Source organism: Sylvia atricapilla, chromosome 5 (assembly GCF_009819655.1).
Source record: "Sylvia atricapilla isolate bSylAtr1 chromosome 5, bSylAtr1.pri, whole genome shotgun sequence".
In the NCBI taxonomy this organism is placed as follows: Eukaryota; Metazoa; Chordata; class Aves; order Passeriformes; family Sylviidae; genus Sylvia; species Sylvia atricapilla.
This window is the reverse complement of record NC_089144.1, coordinates 53,824,504-53,845,287: the sequence shown is the minus strand read 5'-3', so window position 1 is coordinate 53,845,287 and position 20,784 is coordinate 53,824,504. Positions and strand designations below refer to the sequence as shown.

At 40.3% G+C, this 20,784-nt stretch overlaps 1 protein-coding gene across 1 annotated transcript in view; it reads right to left on the bottom strand.

Annotated features, from left to right (window-relative positions):
* Nucleotides 1–20,784, bottom strand: part of LMO3 (LIM domain only 3) — a 60,769-nt gene that overhangs the window by 4,990 nt on the left and 34,995 nt on the right. Inside the window, 1 exon segment of the mRNA XM_066319529.1 lies at nt 8,139–8,264. Within this exon segment, the coding sequence (XP_066175626.1) occupies nt 8,139–8,264 (126 nt within the window).

Sequence of the window (20,784 nt, the reverse complement as noted above, 5' to 3'; positions counted from 1 at the left end):
CTTTCTTTCCTGTAGGAGTTGGTTACAAATTTAGTTACTCAGCTAACTACTCTCTCTCTTGTGGTATCAGTGTACCTACCTCGTTATACTATTACGTGCATCAGAATGATCTGATTGCTCCAAAACACCACTGAGAGATTTCATTTGTTTTTCTCTGATGAGTTGGACAATCACATAACGTTAATGCTCCTGGCTGGCTGACTTCAAACTTCGAGTAAAGTAGGATTTCCCAGCCAAAAATACATGCTTGAATTTCAGAAGGCTCTTCCCTGACACACCCTTCAATCCTGCTTCCCCTTGACAAAGCCACTCTTCTGGAAGATGCTTAGGGAGAAGTGAATGGGGCCAATGCAGAAAAAAAGTTTCCCTAGTGACTGCCTTGGCAGGGTTACACAGCTTTGTTTGTAGTGAACTCTCCAGCTATGAAATATATTGGGAGGCACTGCTTGCCTTATTCCAATTAAAATGAAAGAAAGTAACCTAAATGAACCCCTTAACACTGATGTGAATAAATGAAACCAGCTTCTACCAGCTAATTATGGATCTCAGTACATGAAGTATTGTTTAATGTGTAACGGCTTATAATGTCCTTTTTTTATATAATTTCCAAATGGTGACATCTTGGACACAATCAGGGTCAGATATAAATGCTTGTGTTGTTTACGGTAGATTTAACAGCAGAGCAGCTATGGGAATAGCTGTATATGTATTTAATTGTAACAATTTAACCTTCAAATAATGGTGCCTGCTGGAGTTGACCCAGTAAAACTCCATAAATGACACAGGTTGACCCACCTGACCCCTGATAGTGGTCTGTCTTTATCAGATAGTCAATTTCTAATGATGTTCAAGCAGAAATCTTGGTGAATTGTTACAGATTAAATTGTGTATGGAAAGCAGTCCTTTAATGTTTTGTGAAGTTGGAGGTTTAAATGAGTAGCAGTTGGACTGATTTACATTTGTGAAGATTGGAATGCTAGACAAACAGTGAACCCATTTATTTTCCAACTGGGTAGCTTTGGAAATTTATCCTTATGCTAGCTAAATAGATAGAGGGAAAATAGTGCAATAAAAAAGTGGATTGAAAAGAATTAGCTCTGCTCTTAAAGGAAAATTGGTTTGTTTATTTGTGGACTTTTTCTTTTTTTCTGTGGGATTACTGCCTGCTGCTGATGATGATTGAAAATAGAGATTATGGGAGGATCCTGAAATCTTTAAGTTATTTATAGTCAACACTCTATTATAGAATTTAGAGGTCCCTATTATTCTTCCCACCCCAATCCTGGTATCCTGGCTACTAACAACACAAAATGATTTTGGGTAGCTATGTTGAAATGTAGAATTCTTACATGAAAGTTGTTCTTTGGTGTTTTTTTTTCTAGTTTCCTTCTTTTGTATTTTTGTCCATTGACAGCAATGCTGAGAAAAAAATCCTTTTGTGCACCTTACAAGATTAGGCAAAGGAGTCTTAACTAGTGCCAACATGTAACATTTGTTTTTCCCAAAGAAGTCGCATTTGAAATCAACAAAAGACAAACAACCTCCTCCCAAACCAGCGCACTAGTGGGAAATAAAACCACCTCTGCACCCAGCAAAAAACATTAAGCCTGAACTGAGAATGTTACTCAGCTGTGTACTCCTTTTGTTCCAGGCTAAGACAGACCTTAGCAAACTAATGTGTTTAAAGCATTTAACAAATGAAAAAGACACTGCTGAAGTGCACTTCGCTTGCATGGCAGTACTTAACACATGTGGCTTCGTGCAATATTGTTTGCATCAAAACGCTGGCTGGAGGATTTCGTTTTTCAGCCCTCAGAGAAGTGACACAGTTTGAATTAAACTGCACCGGCTACACGGGAGTGTCAGGATGCCTTTCCCAATAAAAAGTGTCAATGCCTTTTGCTTCAGCAATGTTGATATGTGGAGCCAGAAGTGCTCTACCTATGTCTGCGTGGCGTGTGACAGCTTTCTGCATGAGTGGCTTTAAACACACATACTTCCACAGATCCCTCACGTTCCAAGCCCTGGGGAGAGGCTGCCAGTCCAACCACGCTTGGCTCTGGGAGACCCTCTGGGCTGGGGATCTGTCTGCATCCTCAGGATGGTCCCCCTGTGCCTTCGGGGAAACCTGTTGCTTTTGATGCTAAGGGTTCGAATTCTGCAGTTGTTTCCATAATTGTGCAAGCTCAGTGACAAGCGCATTTGGCAAAGGCTGACCGTGAGGCTTGTGTGGGCCCCCGGGTGTTAAATGTGTGAATTGTGCACTCATTAGGTGACAGAGGTAAGCACCAGGTGAAAAACCTATAATCCTGACATGCTGCCTCCCAGGTACAGTGGGACAGGACAAGTAAGCAGAGGAAGTGTGATGAATTCTGGCCATTCGCACTTCCAACCTTCTCTGACTCTTGAAACCAGATTTAACCTCTCCTAAAGTGAAAGAGCTGTATCTGTAACTATTTCAGATTGGGTTTGCACACTGCAAGGTTTCAACGTGGCTCAGCTTTCAAATGGGAGGGTAAATTGAAGCTAGACTCCCACTAAGGTTGGGGGATTTTTTTAAGAAATTGGCATAGGATGTAAATCAGGGCACAATTTGGGCAGGCATATTAAACGGAGTCGAGGAGCATATTAAGATGCCACTGTGTTAGGAGTATATAATTAGGCAAGATTATTACTCCTCCAGCAGGCAGATGGTAGTCTTCAGCCTTCCCTAAAACCCCCACCCAATTTTTTTAATAGGCATGCGAGATGAAGAGGAAAGAATATACAATAGGCTGCATTAACATGCCAGATTGGACTGAGCACCATAAATTGATAACAGTACTTTTGACACGACTGTGACATTAGTAGAATGACCATTATAATTAACCTACATCCTAGAACCCCTGTCATATTTTACAGTGGCAAAAAGGAAGGCCATTTATATTACAAAATGACCTCTGTTATCACCTTGTTTGGAAGGGAAGGTGTGCCTAGACTATTCACAAGAAGTATAAAACTTCCATTTTGAGAAGTAGCTCTTTCATTGTTCAGAACAGATATTTAAGGTGTCTGTCTGTCATCTTTTCTGATGCACAGGACGTGTGTCAAGGTACAGAAGACTACTTAAGAAAGCAAGAGAAATATGCTTGTGAAGGAAGATGGCTTTGTGTGTGCCTCCCCTGGTAATGCCAGATCTTTGTAGCTGTAGAAAGAAACAAAATCTGGAAGCATTTAGTTGATTTCCTGAGGATTAAGACAGTTCAGACTTACCCCACCTGCACCCTTCCCCTCTGCTTTTTGCAATCAGTGATGTAACTTGGGCTCTGCTTTCCTCCTTTCCTCTCTTTTTAAATGCTGAGCTTCCAGTACCACTCACATTAACATTAATCTATATGCATCACTAAGAGAACAAACCCACTCTTTTACACCACAGTTCATCAGTCCACACCTGTGGTTAATGAATTCTGGGGTTCTGTCAAAATGCCCATTTCAAAGGCTGGAAAGTGGGAGTTGTGCCTGAGTTTGTACATTTTCTCCAGTACCATGCATAATATTCTCTAGACACAGAATCCCAGTTCAACTTAAAATGGCAAACCTCAACTAGGTGTGTTTTTCATGTACTATTTTATGGGTACGGACAGTATGTTAATTTGTACTCTAAATTTTGAGACATACAATGAAAATAAGCAGTATCCAGGCCTTCAGAATTTATAAAATGACCACTGATGCAAAAATCTAATATTGATGTTTGAAATAAGGATGTCCCTGGCATTGCATTCCCTCTCCCCTGCTTGACAGAGAACAAAGGCAACATTGTGTGGGCATTTTACGGTTTATACTGGAGGGTAAGTGTTTACAGCTACATCAGGACAGCAATTTCAATGAATGTGTAACCATTTTCAGCCCAGTTTCTATTAAAATAAAGGCAATTTCAGATAGAAGGGTAGAACAGGTGATTTAAACACCTCTCAGACAGCAGATGGGGGTTTTAAGCCATCCTCCGAGTTGACTTCCAACGGCAAGAGAGAGAATATCGCAGGATTAGGGAAGGAGGTGCTAAAGACGCCGGCAGAGGGTGAGAGGAAGGACACACAGATTCTGGGAAGTGGGAAAGCCGAAGGCAGGCTGACATCATCGCTGCAGTCAAAAGTGTCAGCCAAAGATACAGCTGAGCCCACTTGCAAGATTTTCCACTCCGTTTTGTTAGTCACACACATGCAACCTGACAAGGTGTGAAAGGCAGTGTCTGTTTACAGATTTGTTTTTCCGGGGATCTTTCCTTCCCCCCGCCACCTTTAAATTTCCTGCAGAAATTGGGTGTGTTTGAGGCTACTGTCAACCTGAGGTGAAGGGCTTCTGAGGAGAAGTTTAATATGTTTACAGAGAAGAAAGGGGAGCACTCACACCATGAAGATGACTGTCACTAAGCTCTGCAGGTACTTAGGCGATGGAAAAACTTCAAATTAGGAGTAAGCTGGACAGAGACATGAGAGATAAGAGGATGCTAAAACCTTTAGGCTAGGAGCAGAGCTTAATATTCACAAAATTGCTACAGCTTTAAGCATCAGTATCAAGGAAAACGTGGGGGAAATATCTCAAAAACTGTCTGGCTGGAGCAATTAGATCCTGGAGCTGAATAGCTTTATGAAAGGGAAAATAGGAGACGGTGCCTATTTGACACCAGGGGACCAGGCTCAGGAGCTCTTTCAGGCCCGTGTGTTCAGTCTGTCTTCCTGGAGTACAGTGTGTGAGACAATGCCTTTTTCTCCTCACTCTGAAAAAGTCACATTCAGGAGGGATGTGATAAAGGGACAGGCATGTTAGGAGTTAGTTCAGAGCTGGAGTTCATGGCCCCAACAAAAGTCCCTTTTAAGTGAAGGGAGCCTAATTACCATCCACACTGAGACTTGCACTGTATGGTGAGTTGTAGACACTCAAAAATAATAAAGTAAATAATGAAGTTGTCCATAAAAGCAGGGGAAAAAAAAAATCACTGAATCTTCACAAAAAGCACTAGGTAAAAATGGCCAGGCATCTCTCTGGGCCAGGATCAACTGCTTAAAGGGTGGGAATGTGAGGGTCATGCAAGAGCAAGACTGAAGGATGAGCTACCCCAAGGATCAGAGAGATGTGTGTTAATATAAATATTACCTAGCTTGAAAAGCAGAAGGGGCTGGAAGGAGCAACTGGGCCCAGAACATCAGAAAAATATTCAGTGTTGGCAAAGACAAAGTAGTGCAATCTGTAGAAACGATTCTGTATTCTCATGAACGTTGCATGCATTCTGTTAGGAAAAAAACCTCTAAATGGTAGATGATAACAGAAAATGAAATGTGAAATCAGAGAGCACTGCATACTCTGCAAAACTACTATAGACAAGGACCCAAAGTCTCTAAAATTTAATGGAGGAAGAAAATGTGAAATTGGGGAATAAGGCTAAAAAGCACCTGCAATAGCTGGTGAGCCTTGATACACCCATTGGTGATTTTTGGATATTGTTGATGTGCTTGTGAATAAAAAAATTCTCTTCAATAAATAAATTACATATTGGTGGAATTACTGGCCAGAGTAAAAGGAAAAATCTAAAACCCCTCAATAACCTTATTTTGTATACAAAGGGGCAGCAGAAACTTTAAAAATTAAGTCTTATAAGCACATCCTTACTCAGAATCTGCTGTGTGGTTTGGATTAGCTTGAGCAGAGGAAGAAAAAAGGATCCTAAAGGACAACAGAAATTATTAATGAAATGGTGAGTGACAAGATATTTTTGTTTAAAAGAGAATAGAAAAAGGTTTTATAGTAGATCTGAAAACCCTCATGCTGGTGATAGGCCAGGTGTCTAACAATGTGGAGGTTTATTGTTATACAAGTAACAAAACCAAAAGATTTGAAGCTATTAATGAGAGAATGTAGTCAGTGGGAGGCTTTGCCATAGGAACCACAGAAGAGCTATGTTGGAGCATCGATGAAATCGGATTTTTTGTGAAAAACAACAAAATTAATTCTTCAGAGGGTCACTAATCCCAAATTGTGAGGAAGAAAGGTACCCTACTAGCAGTCTGCATTATTAGGCTCCATGAGAGCAATTGCAATAGAATCAGGATTAGGGTTCACTTTTGAGAATTTCTGAAATTCTTTGAAATCCTGGAACCTCTCCCTATTTTCACTAGATGAACTAGACTGTATTTCAGGTAAATTCATTCTTTTGTTCTCAGTCTAAGACACCTATAAGACTATTTCGGCAACCCTTTGCCCAAAATACATGCAAAGTAAAAATCAAATAAAAGATTAGATTGAAGGCTCAGGAATAAAAAGGCTGAGAATTATTAAATAACCCAGTTAAGCTCCATTTCAGAAGCATCTAACAGCACTTTTCCGGGGGGATCAGTGGCCCCAGGGAACAGTACGATGTGTGTTAGCTGCAAAGTGAAATTGTACATTAGTTCTCAGTTGTAATGGCAAGAGAGGAATATTAAAAATATTCATAACAGCTGTGCTTTTTTTGAGGGGGGTGGGAAGAAAAAGAAAGTTCACTTTCTCAGATCCAAGAGTGCTAACTATGATGAAAATCTTTTGCACTCCGGCTAGCAAACATTGTCTGCTCTGCTTGACTGATGAAGATTAGCTGACTTCTTACATTAAAGAAGTTTGTCTTGTATGGGCTGAAGTGACAAGACAATAACTAAGTGCTAATTGTGCATAACCAACACTAAAGATATGCAGCCCCATTATGGCATGTAATAAATGAAGCGAACAACAGAAATATATTAGGCGCTTTAATAATGATACCAGAACCGTGGTTTGGAAAAAAAACAGGACGTGAAGGGTTTAGGAAACCAAACCTAGGACACCCTGTGGGTGTCTCTCAAATGGGTACTGTGGGAGCCTCTGCCTGCCTTGCTTAGAATGCAGCTTCTCAGTTCTGTGGCAGGACAAAATTGATATAGGACTTTAAATAGCATTAGAACCTATAATTACTTTGCATTATTATATAGTTTAAGCAGTGGTTATTACTTGCCTGGTATTTTAATTTCCCAAGCAACATGATGAAAAAGGTCAATTTGGCTTTTTTTAAAGAGCGTAATTGTAGTGTGCTACACTTATTAGCAGCTGTACATTTTATGGTTCTTTAGGGATGTTTGATTTTTAAATGACTATAGTGTTAAAAAATAATACACTGTAGGACAAGGTGAGTTAGGAAAGCTTATTTAGACCTGTGTCATGTTAGCTACTATCTTCCTAATTTTTCTCTGCTTCCCTAAAAACGTGTATCTCTTGCGTTTCTTCCTAACTGAAGAAATGAAAAAAAAAATGAATGCTATAAAATGCTAAATAGGATCATGTAATAACTGAATAATAATTGAAAATAATAGGGACATTAAGGAGTGGACATAATTGGCTCTCTCACTTCCTAGACCTCATAGAAGTCACTGGCAAAGCTGCTATGAGCTCTGATAGAGTCAGAAATGGAGCTCTCAGTGAAATCTCTGACGGGATTTGGCCACCATTCGGAGTGTAGCTGGTATAAACTTGGCACTGTTCACCTCTGAGAAAATCAGTTGTTACAATTTTACCAGTTTTGACATTCATTCTCCAACTGTGCCATATGGGTGATGCATCAGAATGGGTTGTCAGGTTTGGATCCTTGGGATTCTTATAACCAGGTTTGGGTATGGAAATAAAAATAGGACCAGTGCTGCTACAGAGGAAATGGTGGGAACAACATCTTTTAAATTTAAATTATTTCAGTTCTGGCAACAGGAAGAAACAATGTGTACTTTAAAAGAAATACATGTGATATAAATGAAGAATTAAAGTGAAATTAATGCAATAATGACAAATGATACTGCTATGCTCTTCTGCAGAAAAGGATCTCAAAGACCTTTATAAATATTAATTAATTAAACCTGACAGACAGCCTTTTGAAGGAGAGGAAGTAACATTATTCTTTTTTATTGATGCGGGATTTGAGGCACAAAAACTTTTCTGGCCAAGGTCATGAAGGATGTTCTGTATCAGTCCCAGGAATAGCATCCAGGTCTCACTCTCGATCTTGGGGTTCTGTTACTGGGAAGTGTTTCCTTTTTGGAATGTATGCCCACACCAGTGCCCAGCTAGCACTTAGCTTATGGAACAGACCCAAGAAATTCTCTTACCTCTGATTACAAAGCTGACATGCAAAACAGTCCAGGTGATAAACATTGTCCTTTGCTCTCATAACCATCTCAAAAGCAGGTATGAGCTTACTGCAGGCAGCACAGTTTCCTGTAACGCCAAATAACCTGGAGATACAGAAAGAGATAGATCCTTGATTCACTTTCTTTTTTTTGTTAGTTTTATTTTTTTTAAAATTTATTATTTTTTTCCCCCACAGTCTGGTCTTTGACTGACTTCCCAGCACACCTCCTTTTGGAAAGGCTGGCCTTTCTTTGGTGGTTCAACTCTGCCCAGTTTGCAGCACAAAGACGCAGTCTTGCTGAACAGAGCTTTATGACAGACTAATATTGCACCTATTGTGATGCTATATTTTCTTTTCTGCAGGTTATACTGACCTTCCTTGATAAAAGAAACATCTTGTTAAACTAAACAAAGAAACAGTAAACACATTAGGGATGTTACATAACTGTGCAGACAAAGGTCAAGCTGTTTGCATAAGTGGGAAGAGTCTTCTTAGATCCTGCCATGCAGGAGAGAGCCACATAACCTTGGCTTTTGGTGCTGCTTATTACTAAAACACACTTTAGCTAGAAAAGAAATAACACTTGAAAAAGCCAACATTCTTCGCATTTTTGACATCTAGTGCTAAAAGCTTTACCACTATTATTAAAAGAACATTTTATGAACAAGTCATTTAAATCGTCAGAAAGCATTAGCGGTTCATGCACCTTACAACCCTATACCATAGTTATTGCTATGATTATGTTATTCAGGTAGCACATTAAAGTAAATGAGGCTGTAAACTATATATAGTCACATCAGGAGTAGAAGTATAAAATACTGTAAGAACAATATGAAATGCTGTTTTTGCCAGACATCTATATAATTTTCTTTTTAAATTCCCTTTGCTAAAGATTTTTCAATACTTTTCAAGTGGGTGTATTACACACACACAAAAAAACAACACACCAGAAAAACCCCAACCAACATACATACACATCCTTTTGTGACACAGAAGGATTATAATGAACAAGAAAAATACGTTAACTCTACTTGGCAGCAATCTTTGAAACTAAGTTTATTTAAACTACTTAATAGTTGTGATGGATTATTAAAAGTAATGCTCTGCTTGTGCATAGCAGTTAATGCTGTTTTTAACTATGAAGCACACCAGATGAAAACGCCACATCTGCCACTTTTCTTTTTTTCCTCAACATCAGGCTGACAGCAGAAAAATATAATGGCTCTCAAGGGAAACACCAAATTAAAAGCAGTTCTAAACTAATGAATTCAAAGGTGCTCTGTAGAAAATTCAGTTTGGTAACATAAAAATGAACACAGTTTTTTAATCACGTCCCTCCATTTTATTGAATTTCATGGGTTGCCAACAAGCCTACTTAATTTTAAATCCTTTTACCTTCTGCTTCTACTTAAGGTGTGCTGCCTAAAGAATATGTGTCTGTTTAATTTAGCAGTTGAGACCCTTTTCCTCCTGTCTGAGGTGCTGGTTACTGTGATCACATGGAGAAATGCTGGGACAAAGACATCTTCATCGGCTCCTGTTAGAATGACTCCAGTCAACTTTTGATTTTTGTGAAGTCTGACTACTAAAATCACAGGTTATTTAAGCAGATTATAAATATTCCTTTTGTGAAATTCTCTCTTCCAGTTCTATCTGCACCATGCAGGGGTTTCACCGAGGTTATCTAAATCCCACTCAGACTTTCATTCCTTGTCTGTAAGGACACAAGGCTCAGTTGCCTTCCAAAATCGTGGGCTGACTTTGTGTTAGAGATGATTATAGCCACAGACCAAACCACTGGCTCTGCTTTCGCACACTTCTGTGTAGAAGACGATGGCAGTTTAGTTGTGTGAGGGGAGCTGAGCAGGCTGCAAGAGGGCTGTAGGTGCACAGTCCTGCTATTCCATGTCCTGTGGTAGAGTCAGGCTATAAGGCTTGAGACAGCAGTGATGTTTAAACACAAAGATGAGAGAGGTCCCACCACTTCCAAGCTCAGTGTGGGGGATCACACAGCACCTCAGTGTTTAGGTGGTTTAGGTGCAACAGCTGAATGCTTGAGACACAGCTGAAGGGCCTGGCCAGACAGGGTGTGAGGGGCAGTGTCACCTTCCAGGGCCTCCTTGCAGGTGTGTGTGTGTGAGAAAGTGGAAATCCATTACAGCCAGTACTGCGCTTTGCATGTTGCAGAGCAGTGAAACAATTTGGGATTGTCATCCAGTCCTGCGGAGGAGGGAGATTTACTGCACCCGAGTCCACCATGTGCAGATTTCTATAGTCCTGGAATGAGAGACCCTGCAGAAACTGCTTCAGCTAAGCAGCAGATGCATTAAAATTTTTCAATTACGTAAAGGGAAGGAGGCCCTCCTTGCTGTTAGTCCTTCTCCACCACACACAAAACAAACATGTGAGATTTATATTAGCTATTGTTAATTTTGGATAAAGCTGTTTATATGAAGAACATAGTTTTCTGCCATTAATAATAATAATAAAAACCCCACAATGCCATTTTGAAATTCTGGACATAGTTTCCCCCAATTTCAATTGCTCTCGCTCCCTGAGCATTTATCAGCTACCTGATTAGAATTTGTTTCCACACAAACCATTGATCATCAGCCTATTACTAGGCAAATGACAGTTAATTACCCACTACATTAACCACTGGGACCTGAGACCTGCTTCTGCTGCCATCAGTCAACATGATAAATGTGGCAAGTTCAGTAATGCATGGCCAGCCCTGAGCTGCCTGCTATAGTGTGAACAACCCTCAATCTCACTTCCAGGCCCAGGAAAATCTATGGCAATCTGCATAATTACAAGCTCTGGGTTAATAACAGACAAATGATTTGTTGCATCTAAACAAAGTCCTTGGAATGGGCCTGGTCTCCTGTGGCTGCCCGGGCTGCTGTTGTGCCACCGGTGTGCTTCCCGCTACAACATGCACAAAACACATCTCCGACGCTGTATCCTTCCAATTTGTTGCCCTCCAATTTATGGATTCTGCATATGTGATTTTTAATCATTAAAGAACTCTTGAAGCAATATTATCTTAATTATTCTCTGCTGTAGCCTGGGAATTAGGCTTCAGATAAAATTTTCTTCTTCTGTGCACTTTCCCTGCCTCACTGGAGGCTCCATCAGTTTTCATCTACACCTGGACTCTGAAATTCTAATGATGAATTATTGCCCCTTTTCCTAAGAGGGTGAACCTTACAAGGGAACATTTTACTGAACTGTCAGCTCACAGACTGAGTGCGGAGATGCGGAAATCTGATCTAATTTACTGCAAAACGATGCATTTGTTACACTTTCTCCTCAGTTTTGTCCAAGGATCAAGAGATCAGTCAGAAGCCACCTTCCTGTAGTCCTTTGCACAGGAGTACATGTATTCAGCTCTCCACATGCCATTTTGTTTTTCTCCTTTCTTCCAACCTGTTACACAAACAACTTTCTGAAACATGAATTTTACTACTGGAGGGGAGAAATAGTTTCTTGACAGGGTCTTAAGTGGAGCTGATACACCAAGATACGGTCTCTTGCTTTGTCTATTTTACCAAAAGAGTGGAAAGGATTTAATTTCTACTAGTACTTGCAGGTGCTGGGTACAATTCAGTGCTCTATTTCCTTTTTCTCTGTGGTAAGAGAATGGTTAAACTCATCCACATCTACTTACAGATAGTTAGACTGTGCCCTAGCTACCTCAGCAGATTAGAAAACTGAACCTTACTGATTTCACCTAGGAAGAGCAGATGAGAAAATTCTAAAATACCAGGAGAGATCTTTTCTCGTGATGATCTGAATCAACATCTGGAATTTTACATCTATGCCCTGTATATTCTCCAACAGAGATTAGAACAATCAGCCGCAGCAAAAGCTTTCATTCTTAATGGATTTGAGCAGTACAGAACATCCCGCACAGAGCTAAAAAATGAAAGACACGCAGAAGCCCTTCTACAAACAAACCCAAACCTGACATTTTGAGCAGCAAAAAGTGTGATTAAGCACCAGGCTATTGATTCTACTTCGGTAGGTTTACTAAACACAAACCTGAAGGTTAAGTACCGAGAGATGAGAAATGAGAAAAAAGTTGAGAAGGGAAAAACAAGAAAAGCAGGTTAAAAAAAAAAAAAAAAAAAAAAAAAAAAAAAAAAAAAAAAAAAAAAAAAAAAGGTGTGAAGAGATACACAAAAGATCTGAGAGTTTGACTGGACTACACCATTCTCACAAGGCAAATGCTTTCCAGAGGGACCCAATTTAACCACAGAGACACCAATTTACCAATTTCCATCCACTCCTACAGATTTTGGGTGAGGCTCTGAGTAAGCAGAGAAGACCCGGTTCTCATCATTGCCTAGGAAATGCTGCATCAGAGGACTGCACCGCTAGGCAGGACTGCTACGTGCTGAGATGAAACGGATTTGGGCCCTAATTCTCTGTCAAATTACATGGGACTTTCACAAGATCTAGGATCTAATGCTGTTGGTTACAGCTGCTCCCACAAGCTTCCTCTTTTTTGCCCTTCTTGTTTGACAGCTGTCCTCTGTAAGATCTGTTGGTTTGCTACCAACAACACTCTTCCTCCTACTATAATTTTGTATTAAAATGTTGTATGATTTGGATAAGATGCCTGGGTTTCCAGCAGGAGGACAAAATATCTGTTTGCACAACGGAAAATGAAGGGGAAACAAACCGTCCTAAGACAGAGGAACGACAAAGCAGACATTAAATGGAATTTCTCCTGTGGCGCAGTAATTACAGATAGCTTCAGATGGTTTCAAACTATTTGTTTTCCTCATATTCGCTACGGGGTTAACTAGGTTCATTGGGGAAAAAATAAATATATATGTTTAGGACCTGAGTTCTAAACTTGCCTTTACCACTAACTGAGTGGGTGACCCTGGCAACTCACTTAATTTTGGTCTCAATTTATTCTTTACAAGGAGGTGAGACCTAATCTTCACATTGTAATATCTCTGCTAGATACTGTTTCCATAAAAATTTGAAATGCTGCTTTCAAACCTCAGTTTGAAAGTTTCAGAGTGCATGAGGGATCAAAATAATACACACACATGGTTTTAAATGTAATCAGACATTTACTGAAATAGACAATCAGCTTTTTTGCTCCCTTAGTAGGCTGGTGTATTATTCAGGATTTCAATTCAAGCTGTATGCACTGAAGGACAGAATTTGGCCCTTAGCAAATACTTCAGACAACATAAGATGCTACTTGGAGAAGCAAAAAACCACATAAAAGAATCTAAAAGTTAATGAGAGAGACAAAAAATTCTAAGGATCTAGTTACAAAGCACATTGAAAAGCATAGTTTTGAGAACATGTAAATTTTACATGCTAAATATTATTTAGATTATTAGATGGAGATTTCTTAAACATTTCGAAGTGACTTTGTGACACAAGTACTACTGGCTTTAAATAGCCTATATTTTCTTACTTCCCACAAGGTATTTTTGAAAATCCTCCCTTTCAAACTGTAGAGAAAAGGAAGCAGGTAAATCTGTCCCACATGCATTTTCATGAATGCCTGGAAAACTTACTTCACTCCCACCCATCCTCCTTTCCTTGGAACAGTTTTCTAAATGCTCATTGAAAATTAAACGTGCTTCCAGCCAAGGGGAGAGGAGAAGCTGCCCCACTTTGCCTACTGAGGTTAAACCACACAAGAAACAAGAGCAGAGAGTTCTCACTGACCCTGCTCATCCACAGCCCTCCTGGCAACACACACTGGTATCCAGCAAAATATTTTTGGTGCCTCTGCTTGAATTAACTCTGGCTTAATAATCAGACACTACACAGAAAGATAGGAAAAAGCTGGGGAACAAGCTGACCACAGGAGAAAATGGCCAATTTTGAAACAGTCCTAGACTCTGTCCTCTATCCTCAGAGCTGTTTGTACATGTTTCTCTAAGCCCCTTTCTTTCAAAATCTTTTATTGACAAAACTGGGGTGTTGAAAGAGGGAATCACTACTAAGTTGCTGAACAGAGTGCTCAAAAAAAATAAAAGCCAGTGGCCTCCAAGCTAGATTTCCAACACTTTTCCCGTCTCCAGGTGGTGAGGTGGACAAGCTGAGAGCTCGGCTGTCTGGGCATTGAATTATTTCAGGAAATCTAAAATTGTAAGTGTCATAACATAGGAGCAGTTAGATAATATAGTTAATGTGCCTATCCAGATTAGGTTAAAACCTTGTCTCAAATTTTATGTACTGCAAAAGTGGTGAAGAGTGAGAAAAGTCAAACAAAACAGCCCAGTTGGTTTAAGCATGTTAAGTAAGGCATTCAAATCCAATTGCTGAAGCATGCTTAAATGTCTGCTAAAATCAAAGGCTGATTCATTGCTTGCCTTGTTTGGTAATGCTACTAAAATAGGGTTAGTTTTGCCAAATCTTACTGAGAAACCTTTTCACTTTAGTCCCCTTCATTTTCTTTTGAAAGCAAACTCAGGGACTGAAGGATTAACTGGATGTTGGAAGTACTCTGATACTCCCAACCCTGTTTGTGAGGATGCCAGTGTGTTTCCACCTGGAAACATGCTTTTTAATCAAGTCACAAATTTGTTTAATTTTAAATTTTCTTTAACCATTCTGACTGACTTAGCTGAGGGTGAGCTGTGGAGCTTCTCTAAGGCCTGCACTGCTAAAAATTTGAGTCGGTGGCTGGATCTCAGGATGTGACAGCAGGGCACGGCTCAGAGCACAGTCACACTTTGCTGTGTGTCAGTGTGTTTAGCTGTCACCTTTAGCTCACCTGCATGTGTAAATCCCATCTGGCTCCATCAGGCCACGAGTGACCTTGAGCACATGCGTGTCTGCACCTCGACAGATGCCTTAAGTTTTAGTTTTCATGTTTTTCAGAGTCTGTGCTGGCTAGGGGTGCAGTTCTGAGCCTCATTTTAAGTGCTGGTGAGTTCTCTTCACAGAGTAGGGAGACAAAACAAATCCTTTTCCTGCTGGAGACCGAGGACAACTTTCAGGCCCAAAAGCACAAACAATGGTGGACTGAAGGGGGGGAACAACAAGGATGAGACCTCACAGCCTGAAACTGTAATTGGACAATTAAACCCCAATATGCAAATGGACCAAAACTTATAAAAATGTTAGACTTTGTTACTGGTCATCCATTTTGTGACCATTTTGGGTCCACCTTGGGTGTAGCCCTGATCAGGCCCTGTCCTGCCCAAGGTGTACTCTAAACGCTTTTCAATAAATCCCTACTTTATTCCCTAGATCTGTCCAGTCTCTCTTTCAGGCCAGCTTTCCCAAGGCAACAGGATTTTGTTGTTTTGTTTTTGCAGTGAATAAAGTAGGTAGACCTGCACACTGAAGGCAGGAGGTGCAAATCTCTCTCAGGTGAAGCTGCTTGTCCTCACCTCCTCCAAATCTACACAACTATGGTAGAAGAAAGTCGCTGTGTGAAAACTGAAGTCCAACAGTTAACGCAGAGGGTTTTTTTGCCTATCTGTACCTGGAGTGTATGTACTGCTTTCATCACTGTGGGTTGTAATTTAATGTAGGTTTCCAGTTTGTTCCATCTGCTTATATCAAACTATTTACTGAACTCTGTCCTGCATCTGCTGATGATCATGAAAACAAGTCTTTTTTTTCTCTGAAGACTGCATGAAAGAATTCTTTATGCAAAGTTAATGTGGATGAATTCCGTTTTCAAACACTTTTAACCAGATATTCAAAACAAAATATAGATTTACTTCTATATCCTTCCCTAATTAGATTATTTGTGTCCTGGGAAACAATCTAAGTTTTCATTTCAAGTAAGTATTACCAGCCTTAATTTTGCCTGGAAAAATCTGAAGCATGACCAGACATTATGGATGTAATACCACTTTTCTAAAGCTTTAGTTTGAAAAAGCTCTGGGAGGTGTGAATTTTGTTGTTCAGTCAATGGAGTGTTAACTCCAAAGCCTAAATCACAGAACTTTAAAAAACCTTTTTCATCTTAGGAGCAAATATAGCTACATCGTTTATGTCACAGTCTGCTACCCTGTCCCTTCAGTCATGCAGTCAGATCATCAAACTTTCAGTTTAAAGCTAAAATGCAATTTTAAGGAGTATTCTGGCTAAATTTACTGTCTGCTTTTAATCAAGTCACAAATTTGTTTCATTTTAAATTTTCTTTAACCGCTCTGATTGACTCAAATGAAAAGCAGGGATGATTGTGCACGGTGCACTATGATCTATGCCTGATATTGTGGAAATAAATTTAAGTTAAAAATGACCTCCCAATGCACTCAGGGCTCTGCTTTGCACCACCACTCATGCATCGTGACATTCTTAAACTTCTACCAGTAAAGTCAACATCAATATTACATCCATTTCTACAAAGCAACCATATAAACTTCATCTTTCTACACATGCTTTACTTTAAATCATGCATATAAATCCATCTAAACGCACAGGCTGAATGCAAAAATTTGCAGATACTCAGCTGACGTATTTTCATTGTCAAACTCAGGCAACTTAAAGCCAAATTTAATGCTCCAACTCGCATAAGAGTAAGACTGCAATTTCCCAAGCTGGTTCTCAGCCTGGGGTAGGTCTAACTGGCTCAGACAAAGTGCTGTGGCTGTGCAGTGCTGTGCTGGGAGGGTCATTACCCAGCTAAGGAGGCACTTGCCACTTAGGTGTCTCTGTTGCCGCATTAATCCCAGACAAACAAGCTGGAAGCTTGTTTACAGCTTTGTCGGAGGTCCTGCACGATGTGGATGTCACTCAGGGCTGGACCTGTACCTTTCAGTAGTGACAAAGCATTGCTGAGTTCTGTTTGCCCCCTGTCCTCTTTTCTTCTCACTTGAAGGACTGATCTCAGGGGTGGCTCACTGATTACTTGGACAGGAACGGGATAGAGGGGAGTGACTCTCAGGGAGGATGACTTTCACCATGCTCATGCTGTCACAAGCCTTGTGGGTGCTGCTCCATGCAGCAGCCACCAGTCCTTGTGGCAGCATCATGCACCTGATGTCCCAGGGTGCAGGTGACTTGCAGTCCCTCCTAGGAGGGAACCAGTGTCCCCTGCAACAGGGATGTGACGAGTTTGTCACTTGCGACTTCCATGTTGCTGCAAAGGAAGCAGAAACCCACAGAGGTGCTACTAAGGTGCACTTCAAACTCTTCCACCCACAAAGGGAAGAAGGGATCTAAGAAGAAAGGAATCAAAATGAACAGGAAGTCCCCAGTGAACAGTGGCCAAGCTTCCATCATTTCCCAACACCTCTATTGTTCCTCCATTGGCTAAGGAGCAAAGGTCTAAGTGGTGCATACGAAGTTTGCCCCTGGAGATGGGGGAAGGGAAGGAAATTAAGGTACAAATATATAATTAGCTGCCTAATGTGAGGGACATAAAACATAGACATCTTTCATTCTGCCCCAGAGGTGACTGAGAATGTAGAATCTCTGGGTGAGAAATCAATGCACAGACTGTCAGGTAAATACATATTGAAATATAAGTGGGGGGTAAGTTAATAGTTCTGTGAGGTCATATAATAAAGTCTATAGTTCTTTCATCACTGTGAACAATGCAGTTACTGTGTTCCTCCCCTGGTGTAATAGCAAAGACGGTTGCTAGACTCTGAAAATAAATTATGCCATGCTTTATTAAATGGTAAACAGCTGTTCCAGCCACAATACAGCACATGCTAATTGAAGAATGCCTTAAGCAGTCCTATAATAAAAAGCTTTTAAGGGTTGGAGAGGAAAAAACCAGCCAGCATCATGACAGACTTACTATCATGGGTTCCCTTAGTTAAAATTCAACACATGGGTCATTCAAGGTGAGAAGTATATTCTGGGAGAAGATCTACAGTAATGAACATTTAAGAATCATTAGCAGGCTCTTTCATGCCACGATGCTGTAGGCAAAGACAGACGTGCTTAGGTAGGAAGTACAGCTACAAGGTTCACATCGTGTTTCCATGTCTTGTTTTGCTAAGAGATATGTATCCAGGAATACAACAAATGTGCCAGGAGAGTTGCACTTTCTGAGGTGGTGATCCCTAGCCCAGAAACCTCACTGCTCATGGGAATCACCCTAGAGACCTGGGCAGAGAATGTGAGCTATGGCATGAGCTGTAAAAGAGCACACAGAGAAAAGAGAGACGATGATACATGGCATAGTGAGCCCCAAAGTGGCAGAGTGGCAATGTTTCCTGAGCAGGTGTGTCACTGCCCCTTAGCAGAGCTCTGGCCCCTTGTGCAGCCTGGTTCTGTCGAGAGGAGAGGGGCTACCAGGCATGCCAAGGTACAGTCTTTTTTTGTGTGTGTGTGTGTTTAGAGGTGTCTGCTGATCCCTGCAGTGCCTTTCCAAGCAGCCTTGTGCAAATATCCCCGCTTTGCACCTCAATCACTTTGCACCTCAAATTTCCCATCTTTACCTTGCATTGAAAGAACTGGAAGTCTGGTGTGAAAAAATCCCTTAAGAGTCCTGAATGATAGGTACTATGAAAAATATAAATGTATTTATAGCAGCTACTGACTGACATCAGCATTTGCCCAAGAATGACATTCAGATATATGGCACTCAGACTACCAGACACCTGCTTTCAGGGAAATTGCCCACAGAGCTAAACTAGACGTGGATGAGTGTGCATGGGTGTAAGTGTGCGTGCAAAATAAAAACAGTAAAAAGAGTTGCACAGGAGAGAATAATAAGGATAAGAGCTGTGTTTTCCCCACTACGCAACACAATAGTTCCTCATTCTGTCTTTGGGTTTTCTCCTTTCTAAAAAAACACTATAAGATGAGTGCTGCATGGTGAGCGAGATGATTTTTTTAAAAATGTTTGCAATAAGGAAAGTGGTTGGAAATGAGGAATAAAGGATATGCGCCAATCCTTTAGATGGCATGCAAATATTTCATTCTGCTCATACAAATCATATGATGCGCTTGCAAATTCCTGCAACAAAGTGCTGGTTTAATGGAAATGCTCTTCCTATAGAAATGGAAACAGGTAAAGTTTTCCTGCATTGGACTGTGTGAGCATTTCCTTTATAAATAAAAGCTGCAGTATCTAAGGTATTTCCTTTGTTGTGTCACCTTTAGGACTTACTATTTGAAGTATTCCATTGAAATGGCTACGGTCTATGCAGTGTTCAGAATTTTAAGTAAAACCTTAAACAGTTACAAATCAAAGCATGGGGGTACTTTGAAGAAGCACATACACTATATACATTGCATTCTGCATGCACATGCATTGCTGGTATCTATATATCATCGACACGTTTGCAAAAAAACATTACAGCCATGGGGAAAAATATTTCAAGCAAAATATAAACATTAAAAAATATATATAATTTCCAAACCTCTGATTTCAGCATCTTTAGGGCTGGTACTACATGTATGCTTTCGAAATATGTCAGATCCTAAGAGAAATCACCATGGTGTTTTTCTCACATTAACCCAGTTGTTTTGATAAATATTGGACTACAATAAGAAGATACACTAACTAAATAATTACAAATAATTATTTTTCCTCATGCATTTATTAGATATTTTAGGTTTTAAGCTATTGATATTTTACACCTGTATCTTGTTTTATAGCTTCTTCCTCACTCTCTGCGATTTTTGTTCCTCTTCTGAAAAGAATGCTTGAGGAAATTCTGTGCTGTCTCACTCAAATTTATAATTAATGTAGCAGAAAATTATATTTCTAATTAAATAAAACTGAGCATGAATTGAGGCAAATGCTTGAAGCATTATAAACAGTACAGACTTGGGAGAGGAACAAAATCACAAACAATGAGCAGGTAATGTAACTGCATATATTAGAAACATCTCAATTATTACATCCACAAAGGCAGAACCTAAAAAGCCGCATTTCATAAGAAGGTGTCATGTTGACATATATTGCTCATTAAAAAAGGTGCCGTTTGTATATGGGTTACTGTTCTTCATATGCATGAATACTGGTAACACTTTGTGGGAAAAGAAAGCCCTTGAGATTTTGTGTAGTTTGAATATTTAATGTAACAATAGTTTGCTCCCTAATAAAGAAAGGAAAGAAATTTGGGAGACGAGGACATAAATTTGCCTATTTATTACGTTGTGCTGACTGCAGCTGGGTATCGGCACCCCCTGTACACCTCTCCAGATCTGCTGTTAAAATTAGTGACTGCTCAGAGGCTGCTCTTCATCCAAAACCATGGAGACTACAGAAGAAAAACTCTCCCCTGTCCCTTTTTTAAGCATAGAATAGCAGGAGGTGTATGTAATATTTGTATATTATATATACGTGTTTCTGTGTGTACTAACCTACTAGTTATCTCTGCTTACACCCCAGCTGTCAGGAAACTGTCAGCTGTACAGGCGATAAGGTGGGCAGTTTAAAGAAGATACCAAAGCCTTAAGCTTCTTAATGTGCCACGAATCAATCCCATGAAAGCAAACAACTTGAAAAAGGGTTATGCGTGTTTAGGAAATCTCTCGGCTCCCCTCTCCGTGGCTGGAGCTGGAGTTTTCTCACCCTGGTGACCCCTGAAGTGGCCTGCAGGGACTGTGGAAGGAGGCTGTTCCAGGAGGCAGCTCGTTAATTGGGAAGTTGGTCTGGGGGAGAGGGACCCCTCTTTATCGCGTTAAGCGCCCAAACCAAGCATGACCAGCCTGAC